This window comes from Moschus berezovskii, unplaced genomic scaffold (assembly GCF_049115385.1).
Source record: "Moschus berezovskii isolate FMDL1 unplaced genomic scaffold, NW_MosBer_1.0 29, whole genome shotgun sequence".
In the NCBI taxonomy this organism is placed as follows: Eukaryota; Metazoa; Chordata; class Mammalia; order Artiodactyla; family Moschidae; genus Moschus; species Moschus berezovskii.
In genome coordinates this window covers 542,468-555,809 of record NW_028290453.1, presented here as the reverse complement: position 1 = coordinate 555,809, position 13,342 = coordinate 542,468, and the positions used below count along the sequence as shown (strand labels likewise).

The 13,342-nt window shown below is 35.2% G+C and overlaps 1 protein-coding gene across 3 annotated transcripts in view; it reads left to right on the top strand.

The window, feature by feature from the left end:
* LOC129557797 (neutral amino acid uniporter 4-like) overlaps nt 1–12,885 on the top strand; it is a 29,275-nt gene extending 16,390 nt beyond the window's left edge. For all 3 annotated transcript variants that reach the window (XM_088834577.1, XM_088834575.1, XM_088834576.1), the window contains 2 exons: nt 6,128–6,297; nt 8,902–12,885. In XM_088834577.1, coding sequence (XP_088690703.1) covers nt 6,128–6,297; nt 8,902–9,095 — 364 coding nt within the window. In that variant the 3' untranslated portion in view covers nt 9,096–12,885. The remainder of the gene's footprint in view (nt 1–6,127; nt 6,298–8,901) is intronic.
* Nucleotides 12,886–13,342: the final 457 nt, after the last annotated feature.

Here is a 13,342-nt window from a genome sequence, read left to right as displayed (position 1 = left end):
AAGTGAATTCAGGGTTCTGAGCTAAAACATGGGCACCTGCAGGCAGATACCTGCATTTCTGGGTTTGTGATGCACATTGTTCAGCACTTCGTAAATGTTCGTTAAGTAGTATTCTGGGTATAAAAGTGTTTCCCCTGTAACTGCTGGTCTTAATTGAATGGTGTTTTGGCAGTGTTTTTCCAGGATGTCCACTAGAGTAACGCAAATAGCAGACGTTCTTCTCGTAAGAGATATCAAGGGTATGTTAAGTTTTCAGAGAAACAGACATTGAGAAGCAGTGAAGTGACTTCTTCCATCTCTCGGAATCCTTTTGAAGCACACATTGGATAGGGAAAATTCAAACAGGAGAGAAGCATGTAAGAACAGGGTAGATGTGGGGTAGATATTTTAATTTATTTAGATAAATGAACTGGGACTTCACATTCCCCCAAAACAGAAAAGAATCTTAGGCCTGAATTCCTGTTTATAGCATATAGGAAATAGGAGGTTGAATATTCTGGGAAATAGAGCTGAAAAATAGTGGCAGATAATCAAGCTGTCTTAATTGATCCTTCCAAGAAATCTGGGAGTTGACCTCTGAGGAATTTGTTACCTAAGATGAAAATATTTAGGCAAGAATGGACTCACCAAGAGACACAGGAAATAAAGATGTAGAGAAATATAAGGAAACAGGATAAAGAAGATTTGTATATTCTGAACTCTTTATTCCATTCTCACCCTCAGAAATTCTTAATGATATTCTTCTAATATTAAAGTTGCCTATATCTAGGAATCCTGGCTGAAATGACCTCTGCCTTTCCTTTCTTCTGCCTGTCTTCTTTTTTCATCACAGTAAAATATTATTAAGTTAAAAAAGAAGGGCGTCTATCAAATTCATCTGTCATCTAGCGGATACTTGCTGTATGCGTTTTATGTACTTGGAGCTTTTCCCAAGCATTAGAGATGCAGCAGCGAGCAGAGAAGGTCCTCTTCATATTGCTTACATTCTGGGGAACGCTCCTCAAACGTCCCGCGGTTTAAAGCATCCAGTCTAGTGGTGAATACTGGGTAACACTTGTTCAGCTGCTCGGTCGTGTCTGACTCTTTGTGGCCCCGTGGACTGCAGCACGCCAGGCTTCCCTGTCCTTCCCCATCTCCTGGAGCGTGCTCAAACTCAGTCCATCGAGTCAGTAATACCATATCCAACCATGGCATCACTAAATAAATAGTTAGTTGTCCTGTTTAGTTATTTTTAGCTTAGAATGGGGTGAGTTCTTGATCTGGACTGTAGCTGTTTTTCAAAAAGACTTCTTGACAGAGCTGAACACTTGAGATTCTTGAGGATCATGAAAAGTCCAAGAGGGAAAGTGAATTGTTAGATTATTTCCAAGAATAGCTTCTGTTTTCAACCTCGAGAGAATCAGTCAGCCCCTTATTTCCCAGATTAACTTAAAAAAATAAGTATTCATATCTGTATAGATAAGTTTAGGTTAAGTGTTGATTTATTAGCCAATATGGGGAAAAGAAGGGAAACTTTGTCATTTTTGAACTCTAATGTTTTCAAAACTTGTGTTTTCACTGGAACATTTAGTTGTTTTTCTCCCCTATCATCTGATTCTATATATTGACTGCAAAGTAGTTATTTAAAAAATATATATTTATTTCTGGTCTTTACCAAGATATTACATTTCTTAGCTATCAGTATAACCGATTTTGTTTTCAAGCAAGAGTCATCTTATTTTTCAAGTATTGTTATTTGTGATATTGATTAAATGTAGTTTCAAGAATTACTATTCACACCCATTTTTATCATTAATATTAATTTAACTAATATTTAATAAGTGTCTATCCCCTCCTAAGTGCATGAGTGGTTATACAGAGAATAGAACCTATGTTCTAACTTTCAAGAACTTTGACACTGAGTTTTAAAATACCTTTTAAGTTGTTCCATTTGTTATTTAAAAGTTGTTTTATGTTGTTGAAGACAGGTTAAAAAGCTTATACACTGTGATCAAGTTGGGTTTATTTCAGGGATGCAAGGATTCTTCACTATACGCAAATCAATGTGACATACCAGATTAACAAATTGAAAGATAAAAGCCATATGATAATCTCAATAAATGCAGAAAAATCCTTTGACAAAATTCAGCGCCCATTTATGATTAAAACTTTTCAAAAAATGGGCATGGAAGGAACGTACCTCAACATAGTAAAGGCCATATATGATAAGCCTACAGCAAACATTATTTTCAATGGTGTAAAACTGAAAGCATTCCCCCTAAGATCAGGAACAAGACAAACGTGCCCACTTTCACCACTGTTACTCAACATGGTTCTGGAAATCCTAGCTACAGCAATCAGAAAAGAAAAAAAATAAAAGGAATCCAGATCAGAAAAGAAAAGGCTCTCACTGTTTGCAGATGACATGATACTGTACATAGAAAACCCTAAAGATACTATCATAAAATTGCTACAGCTAATCAGTAAATTTAGCAAAATTGCAGGATACAAAATCAATTCACAGAAATTGCTTGCATTTCTATATACTAACAATGAAAAATCAGAAAGAGAAATTAAGGAATCAATCCCATCCATTCACCATTGCAACATAAAGAATAAAATATCTAGGAATGAACTTACCTAAGGGGACAAAAGAACTGTACACAGAGAATTATAAGATACTAATGAAAGAAATCAAAGATAAACAGATATTCCATGTTCCTGGATAGGAAGAATCAATATTGTGAAAATGACTATACTGCCAAATGCAATCTACAGGTTCAATCCTTATCAAATTACCAATGGCATTTTTCACAGAACTAGAGCAAAAGATTTCACAATTCATGTGGAAACACAAAAGACCCTGAATATACAAAGCAGTCTTGAGAAAGAAGAATGGAGCTGGAGGAATCAACCTTCCTGACTTCAGATTATACTACAAAGCCACAGTCATCAAGACAGTATAGTACTGGCACAAAAACAGAAATATAGACCAATGGAATGAGATAGAAAGCCCAGAAATAAACCCATGCACCTGTGGGTACCTTATTTTTGACAAAGGAGGCAAGAATATGCAATGGGGCAAAGACAGCCTCTTCAATAAGTGGTGCTGGGAAAACTGGACAGCTACATGCAAAAGAATGAAATTAGAACACTTCTAAGTACCATACACAAAGATAAACTCAAAATGGATTAAAGTTGTAAATGTAAAACCAGAAACTATAAAACTCGTAGAGGAAAACATAGGCAGAACACTCAATGACATAAATCATAGCAAGACCCTCTATGACCTACCTCCCAGAGTAACAGAAATAAAAACAAAAGTAAACAAGTGGGATCTGATTAAACTTAAAAGCTTTTTCACAGCATAGGAAAATATAAACAAGGTGAAAAGACAGCCCTCAGAATGGGAGAAAATAATAGCAAATGAAACAACTGACAAAGAATTAATTTCCAAAATATACAAGCAGCTCATACAACTCAATACCAGAAAAACAAACAACTCAGTCAAAAAGTGGGGAAAAGACCTAAACAGACATTTCTCCAAAAAAGACATAGAAATGGCCAACAAACACATGAAAAGATGCTCAACATCGCTCATTATTAGAGAAATGCCGATCAAAACTACAATGAGGTATCACCTCACACAGGTCAGAATGGCCATCATCAAAAAGTCTACAAACTATAAATGCTGGAGAAGGTGTGGAGAAAAGGGAATATTTTTGCACTGTTGAGGAGAATGTAAGTTAATAAGCCTCTATGGAAGATGGTATGGAGATTCCTTAAAAAACTAGGAATAAAACCACCATGTGACCAAGCATTCCCACTCCTAAGCATATACCCTGAGGAAACCAAAATTGAAAAAGACACGTGTACCCCAATGTTCATTGTAGCACTGTGTACAATAGTTAGAACATGGAAGCAACCTAGATGTCCATCGACAGATGAATAGATAAAGAAGTTGTGGTACATACACACAATGGAATATTACCTAGCCATAAAAAGGAACACATTTGAGTCAGTTCTATTAAGGTGGATGAACCTAGAGCCTATTATACAGAGTGAAGTAAGTCAGAAAGAGAAAGATAAATATCATATACTAGCACATGTATGGAGAAGGCAATGGCACCCCACTCCAGTGTTCTTGCCTGGAGAATCCCAGGGATGAGGGTGCCTGGTGGGCTGCCGTCTGTGGGGTCGCACAGAGTCGGACACAACTGAAGTGACTTAGCAGCAGCAGCAGCAGCACATGTATATGGAATCTAGAAAGATGGTACCAGTGAATTTATTTGCAAGGCAGCAGTGGAGAAACAGACATAGAGAACAGACTTATGGACCTGGGAGAGGGGAGGAGAGGGTGAGATGTACGGAGAGAGTAACACGGAAACTTACATTACTGTATGTAAAATAGACAGCCAACGGGAATTTGCTGTGTGTCTCAGGGAACTCAAACAGGGCTCTGTATCAAACTAGAGGGGTGGGATAGAGAGAGAGATGGGAGGGAGATTCAAGAGGGAGGGGATGTATGTATACCTATGGCTGATTCATGGTGATACTTAACAGAAAGCAAAAAAGAAATCTGTAAAGCAATTATCCTTCAATGAAAAAAAATGAAAAATAAAAGTTTTATGTTGTTGTATATCCTCAAGACAAATCCCTATCACTTTAATCAAGTTTTTTATCCTTTTGAGAGTCAGTTTGCTCATTTCTGAAACTGTTAGTTTATATGGCCAAGATTAGTACATATGGACAATTACCACAGATACATGCTTAAAACCAAAATGAGAACAAAGGTTGATAAACATGTAGGAAAGTTGAGTATAGAAAAATAGAGTACTTGAAATTTTAATATGAAATGTAGAAATTAAGGGGTTCTTGAAACAAAAATAAAAACGGAATAGTTGATTTTAAAAGACTGTATTGCTTCTCTTTAACACTCTGATTTCTGTATTACTCTTTGATGGATCCTTAACAAATATGCCAGCTTCTAAAAAGATAGTGATGATTTTATTTCCCGTTTTTACTCTGGGTAACATCAAATGATAGTAATTACATATAATTAATGTTACTGAGTGGTGTTAATAATAACCAGATTCTTAACCTATGTAATTTGTTCTATACCAATAGAAAAGTTATTATACCTATATGCATAGTGATATATTTTTAGATATATTGTTAATCATATTTTAAAAACATGTAAGTTAAAAGGTAATTAGAAAAAAGGACTGTAATAATAAACTGATAAGAATATTCAGTTCTCCACAATTATGTATCAAAGTATATGAAGCAGGAGTCTTTTGGTTATTTTGTACATTTCAGTAGCTTGACCATTTATGTTTAAACTTTAAACATCAAGGTGAGAAATATATCTTGAGGTCTTTTTAATAGTGAGTTTGTGTTGTTCCTAGCCCTAAGGCCCTCTTCTTTCCTTAAGTTTGCCATTTGTAGTATTTTCAAATCTGTTTCTACTCAGCTTTCTTCCTTCTTCTTCACTCCTAGGATGAATACATTATAGAAGGAGATTTAATTGAATTCTTTCTTGTTTGGCAGCTGTTTAGGAAAACTGTTTATAATCTTGACATGTTAGTGATATCTTGCAGTACCTGTCTTTTTCTCCCTGGTGTATTCACCTAGCATAATGCCCGCCAGGTTCATGCATGTTGTCTCGTTTTTGCTCACGCACTTTGTCTTAATATGAATCTAACTTTCTTTTTATTTTGGTTATTTTCATTTTATTTCTTTTATTTTTATTATGACTTAGATAAACAGAGAATAGATTGGTGTTTGCCAGGGGCTGGTAGAGGGGGGAAAAGAGAAGAGTTTGGTAAAACGATACAGGCTTTCGGTTAAAAGATGAATAAGGTCTGAGCATCTAATGTAAAATGTGGTGACTTGGTTGATATTACTGTATTGTATGATTGAAGTGTGCTGAGAGCAGAATCGGTGTTCTCACCAAAACAGAAAAAAATAGACAAATACATGAGGTGATGGATGTGTTTGTTAATTAATTCCGTTTGTGGGAATTCTTTCACAATGTATATCAAATCATCATGCTGTAGACTTTAAATGTCTTATAATTTCATTGGTTAGTTAAATATTGGTAAAGCTGGCAATAAAAGAATGACTAAATTTTGAAAATTTTTAACAGGTTATATCAATCAGTGAAAATTCTGTATTCCTTCGGCATCTTTGTGACCTATTCAATTCAGTTCTATGTTCCAGCAGAGATAATTATCCCTGTGATCACATCCAGATTTCATGCTAAATGGAAGCAAATCTATGAATTTGCAATAAGGTCCTTCTTGGTTACTATTACTTGTAAGTATCACTGCACACTTATATCATAATGATTTTTATTATTGAATTTCTTCTAATGAAACTACTTAAAGTATATTTTTTATATTTTTGAAATAATTTTGTTCACCTAACTGGATACATTTTGGTTTAAAATTCTGTTATTCTACTGATATAGAAGAAAATCATAAATCAGATCCTATCACATGTAAAACAAGTAACTGAATTATTATTTTCAAAATAATATCACTCATGATTGAAATATAAGTATATTTAAATCAGATGCATAAGTGATTCTTTATATCATTGATAACATTTTGCTTTGGCTTTCTAGTTTTCCTGAAGTTTTTTATATCTGCTAACTTTTATATATTTAACAGTTTATCACAAAATGGATAAAAGCCAATGGATTTTTAAACATTCTGTTGTGATTGAGAGTTATGCTTTATACTTTCTTTGAGAGAAATGTTAAAATGATATAGCGCACATCCATTAAACAAGGATTCACTTTATAAAGTATTTCTAGTTTAGAGTTCCAACTTCACATTCAATTATTTTACTTAGGAAGATTTATTGTACTTCAGTCTTGTAGAAGTGCAGCTATGTTTATGATTTCAAAATAACTTTTTTAGGATTTTAGCTTTCATAATAATTAAATAAAAAGTGGTAAGTAGTAGTGTGTGGTTCTAAGAAATGTGGTGGTTCCAAATTAATGCCACATCCTCCTGGAAAACATTGAGAGCCACAAAGAGAATATGGGGAGGGAGAAACCATAAACTAACAGTTAAGAAGTAAAGAAACCAGTAGACCAGAAACTCGAAACTTAATTACAAAGAGCATGAGTTAAATTATATATACACACACACCCCACACACAGAAAGTTCAGTAAGAGACAAACACGCAGGAAAAAGAAAAGCAAAGGAAAGTAAAGTTAGAAATAGAAGGGTGACAAAGATTAGTGAGAAAACTGATAGCTTTTGAAGATAAGGAAAGGAACACCAACACATACACAATCAGAGTCCTCAGAGCTGGCGCTGTGGTTGCAGCCGTCCTTGGCTGCGGCAGTGGTGGAGCTGTCACAGCTTCGTGCCAGCAAACTTAGCTGTTATCTCTGGTGGCAGCTCCAACCCTTCACAAACCATTCACTGAACCACTTAAGGACAATTCAGAGAAAGACTATGCCTCAGTTTTTGCAAACCTTCTGTTGATACCTTTTGGTAAGATAAAGATGAGATCAAAAAAGTGCTGGATCAAAACTTGCAGAAAACTTGTCAATAGCTTGGCATAAAATCCTGCTGATAATAATGGTGCAGATTTTTTTTTTTTTACTTTTCATTTTGAAATAGCTTAGAAAAGCTGTACAAGAAAGTAGAATTACCATAAACCCTTTACTCTGTTTCTTCTAATGTTAACAGATTACATACCACAATACAACTGTTAAGGCCAGGAAATTAACATCGATAAAATGCTGCGAACTCATCTGTAGACCTCATTTTGATTTCACCAGTTTTTTTCCACTGTTACCCTTTTTCTGATCCAGGAACCAATTCAATTTCCCACTTGAATTTAGTTGTCAAGTCTACTAGTCTTCCCCAGTCTTGACAGTTATTTTTTTTTGTCTTTATTTACCTTGACATCTTTGAAGTGTCAGTAATTTTGTAGAATTTCCTTCAGTGTAGACTTGTGTGATGCTTTCTTATGATTAGGTTGAAGTTAAGCATCTTTAACAAGAATTCCACAGTTGATGCTTTGCACTTCTCAGTACATCACATTACGGCTTATGACTGCTGAAGTTAACTTTGATCACTTGGTTAAGGTGGTGTCTGTCAGGTGTCTCCACAGTAAAGGTACTGTTTTTTCCTTTATAATTAATGAGTTTTTAATAGAGGTATTTCCTGTTGTTATACAGTTAGTGCTAAAAAAAAATAGTGTAAAGTGTTAGTTGCTCAGTCGTGTCTGACTCTGCAAACCCATGGACTGTAGCCTGCCAGGTTTCTCCATCCATCAGATTTTCCAAGCAGGAATACTGGAGTGAGTTGCCATTTCCTTCTCCAGGGAATTTTCTGACCCAGGGATCCAACCCAAGTCTCCTGCATTGCAGGCAAATTCTTTGTCATCTGAGCCTTTGCCCATTAATTTTAGGATCCTTCATTGACTTTTCCTGCAACGGTTATTACTGTGGTGTTTACTTAATAATGGTTTTTTCCCCATGGTTTCTTCCATTTTTATTAATTGGAATTCTACTGTAAGAAATAGTTACCTCTTCTCTTTGATTTAACCATTTTTTTATACCATACCAGCCCAGATTTTGTGCTTTGTAGAATGAGCTGTATGGCAGAATAATGAAAATGCATTCTTTACCCAAAACTTCATAGCAAAAATCAAAAGTTTTTTATGTAAGAAACCCTGTTGATAAGTCAAAGTCTGAGGACCATCACTCAGTGTTTTGGTTTCTTTCTTTGTTTTCTTTTTAGCTCAGAACAAAACGTGACAGATGCTTCCGCAAGCAATAGGCTCGTAGTGCCTACTTGCATCAGTTAATTTTAATGTATTGAAAGTATCTGCAGTGAGTATTTATGTAGGTATTAGATATTTACATAAGGAAAATTTGTATTTTCAATTTTCTAGGTGCCGGCGCGATCCTCATTCCTCGTTTAGACATTGTGATCTCCTTCGTGGGAGCTGTGAGCAGCAGCACGCTGGCCCTGATCCTGCCGCCCCTGGTTGAAATTCTCACGTTCTCTAAGGAAAACTACAGTATATGGATGGTCCTGAAGAACATTTCCATCGTGTTCACTGGATGTTGGTTGGTTTCTTATTAGGGACATATGTAACTGTTGAAGAAATTATTTATCCTTCTCCCAAAGCTATCACTAGCACTCCACATGGTCCCTCTTTAAATTTGAATTCGACATGCTTTACATCGGGTTTGAAATAGTAGGAGCAGAGGTATGAGTCTCCAGTTTGGAAATGATTTAAGAACCACTAGGACACATTGGCAGTACTGATAAGCTACAGCATATTTCTTGGTTTTAAGTATTAGCAGCAATTTCAAAAATTTTAGTTTTGAAAATTGAAAAAATTAAAATGTTAAACAATTAAAGAAATACTCTATTACTTGTCTTTCAGTCAGAAATGATTCAACCAAGATTCAGTCTTTCACCTCCATGCTATTCTTTTGTCACCTGGTTGAGGAGAGAACAGGGTTTCAGCATTGAGCGAATTAAAGAAGAAGGTATAGGTAACTAAAATCTACCACCCTAATGAATTTCAAAGTATACTTCATGTTAGTATAGAAATATCTCAATTGTGTTTTTATTAGAGAGCCAGATACTTATGTTTACCCTTTGGAAGTTTAGAAAACCCTCATTAGCCATGAGGTAAGCATCAGAAAATCCCCCAAACAGAACTGTTTTTAGCTGATCTTCATAATGAAAATCAAGAGGACCTGTGCAAGAGTCTGACTTGGCGTTTCAACCAGATTTGAAAGAGACTTTAAAAAGTTGTGGAGTACAAATTCCCTTGTTTTTTTTTTACCTGTGGAAATAGATACCCAGGATGGTTAAAGTTAACTTGATTGAGACCACTCAGCTTGAGATTGAGAGAACCTGATCTTTGGATTCCTGGTCCAGGATTTTTTATCTTTCACATCACATCCTAGAAAAAGAAATTATGTTCAGTTCAACTTTAGTGTTAAGTCAGTTTAATATGATGTTTGCCAAGTGCATGTGACCTGAGCAAACAGCTCTGAAAAGCCTGCAGCACAGCCGTGGGGCAGAAGCAGCACTTTAATGAACCAGTAGAGACACCTTGCTGGTCAGCTTCTGGCAGGTGGATGGTGCCCAGCTGTCCTGTGTGTGGCTTTAGCTGTCCTTACTGTTTCTTCCTTTCTAGGTTTGTAGGTACCATCTTTCCTAATGACAAAAAAACAGGTACCTGGCATGATGCAGGACCTGTGCCCTCTTTCTGGCCTCATGGCCTTCCTCATCAGAGCCTTCTATTGCTCCACATGGGCAAAATAACAGAATCAAGCCTAGGGAAAATTGAGACAATAATAAACTGTTAAATCCTGAGAGCTCCAGGCTTCTTCCAGAGAAGTACATTCTATTCTATTCCTCCATGTTTTTTAAGCCCAGTTATTAACCAAAACAAAGAATCTCAGTGAGCATGGAAGATGAAAATCGTTAAATTTAAAATTGAGAATCTTGATTTAAAAAAAGATTTAAAACTCACTGAATTTTTTAGTCGGGTTGGTGAAAGATATCACCAAGATCGCTGCAGTGTATATATTCTCTATTCTTGTATGTAAATGTCAGTTCAAGTATTTTTTGCTTACATCATAGAGTCGAGCATAATCCTAAAGGTATATCAGAAACTTTGTTTTGGTACAAATTCATCAGCATCAAAACTTTTAAAAAAAACATTTGCATCAAGAATCACCAATAATTTTTATGACACTTTTATGTCAGATCTGTTATGTTGAACCTTTAGTCATGCTGGGAAAATGTGGAAGAAATTGTAGGAAAAGTAATTGCCATTGAAGCTAATGTTATATAATCTTGAATATAAGAGTAAATTAGGTATTTTTTTTAAGATATGTAACTTGGTATAAAGTGACTTGAAAACTATAATACAAAGCACTATTAGATTTTTTGTCAGCTGTCTCATAATATTTCTAGTCTGTGTGAAATTTTATTTTTGTAGTTTTGCCTTTGTTTATTTTCTTTATGAAATTTATCAACTTTCGTGAAATATCAAATGGTTGATCATAGCAGTGTATAAATTTTAATTTCAGTGAACAAATGTTGAGTATATTTTCAGAGTCAAGTTGAAATGAGGAAAGAAAGAGGGGGAGAATAGTTTTATTTCTTTACAAGAAACACTCTGTAGATGTAAATGCACTCTATATAAGGAGTTTTGATGATTTATTTCATTTTCAAAAAAGAAAAATCAGGCAATATTTTTCCTCTGAAAATTATTTTTAATGAGTCATAACATTTTCTGAATGTTATTAGAGAAGATACTTTGATCAAACCAGCTATTGATTTTATTTGGGGACCTGAAAAAATGAGAGTGATCGCACCTGGCAGATTTTTTATCCAGTATCTTTGGTCCATTGCATTCTGGCTAAAATGACTTCAGCATTTCATCTGCCACCACAGTAAAACACCTTTGGAAAGCCAACCAGGTGTCTTATGACCTCTACTACTGGAATGGGGAAGAGAAAGGAAAACTTGATTCACCTCTGAAAACCTCAGAGCTAAGGCAGTCACCTCTGTTCCTTTTCAGCCAAAAGGGTTTCTCCAGTTTCAGAGTCAGCTTATCAAAACACTGGCTCTCAGATCTTTCTTTCTTTTTTATCAAAGGATCTGCTTTTCCCCGAATGGCATGGTTTCTCCACAAGTGAAGAAACAAGACCTAGTTTTTCTTAAAGACCAATTTGTATAGTGTTACCAAATGAAAAACATACTATGTTAGCAAAGGCCACGTTATGTTTTAATCCTGTCCTCTGGATTCTCTGTTGAAATGATTTCTGCCTCTTGTCTGTGTGATGCACTTGACATTTTTCTAAGTGTTTTATGCAATATGCATGTGCTAATGTGGCCTAATTTCATTATTTTTGTAGTAGTTGTAGAAAAGCTCCCTACTGTAAAGTGCTATACAGATATTAATTGGGATATTAATTGAAGTTCTACATCAGTGACATGTCCAGCTGTGGACATGCTTTACTGTAGCTTACCTGTGACATCTCCTCTGGGACTGACATGCCAGAGAGGTCAGAACAGCAGCTGAGAAGTGCATTTGTTTGCTAATAATATGTAGCCCCTCATTTCTTCATTTGAAATGGAGAAGATACATAACAGAGCTAATAGAAGTAGTAAATAAAATTATTTAACTGATACCAGTGGCTCAGTGAATATTTTCTGTTGAGAAAGTAACTTGGTAAAAACAAAAATGAGTATTTTAATCTTTTTGCCTCACTTAGCTCCCCTTCATAAAACAATTTGAGAGACTTTGATCTAAAAGGTATAACAAGATACTTCCTAACATTAAACAGCTGACTGTAATAACTAACATTTCGGCAGTATGGTTAACCATAATCTTATTTATGCCACTGGTGCTCTCTAGGCTAAACACCATTCTCAAAGTTATTGGTTCTGACCTAGGAGATAAGAAAACATGCTTTAGAAATGTTATTTATTGCCCTATGATAAAATGAAATGACAAATCACTCTCATTCTTAAAATTATATATCAAGGTTACCTAGTTCTGATGTATCCACATATATACATTCCAGTAGTCTGTGTTATATATTTATATAAATTCGCCATTTAAATTGGATCCAGACAGATGTGTGTTGAAAGAGCACCCTGAAAATGATTCCTTTAGAGTTTTCATGATAACAAATAGGAAAACACATGCTTGTACCGTGAATAAATTAAGCTGTGGAGTTTTGTTTCTTGAAATGATGTTGTTTGAGTGAAAACTACATATCAGTGCACTTGAGTCAATTATATTTCTTTTAACTTATTTTTCTTTATAATATGAAAAAATGTCTTAAGAAGTACTGTAACTTCTGAATTTTCAATAAAATATTATTTTGCTTGCAAATGCCTTTTAAAAATATATTTGTCTTTTAGAAGGTTAATTGACACAAATGTCATAAACTGCAAAGGGCACTAGTATATTCTACGGTAACATTTTAATCAGTCTTTGAGGTTAATTCCTTGTCGTGTGACCTTCTACATTGGAAGCTGCTGGTATGCACCACTGAGATATAAGATCCGAAGCTGACTGAAAATGAAAGGTCATACTCAAGACAGTGACCTGAACTTCCTGCAGAGTAAACGCTGGGAGGCCAGTCTGCCAGTGTCGCAGCCATGCCATCATTTACCGTTCTCTTAGGGTCAAGACTGTACAGTAACACTAATACATTTTGCTTGCAGTATGCCAACCCCAAATCAAAGACCATAAAGGTATTTATACCTTGACAGCAATAATTCTGCTCTTGTGAACTTAAGAAAAGGGCATACCATAGTTCATCAGAAGAGAAAGACTCTATACCTAA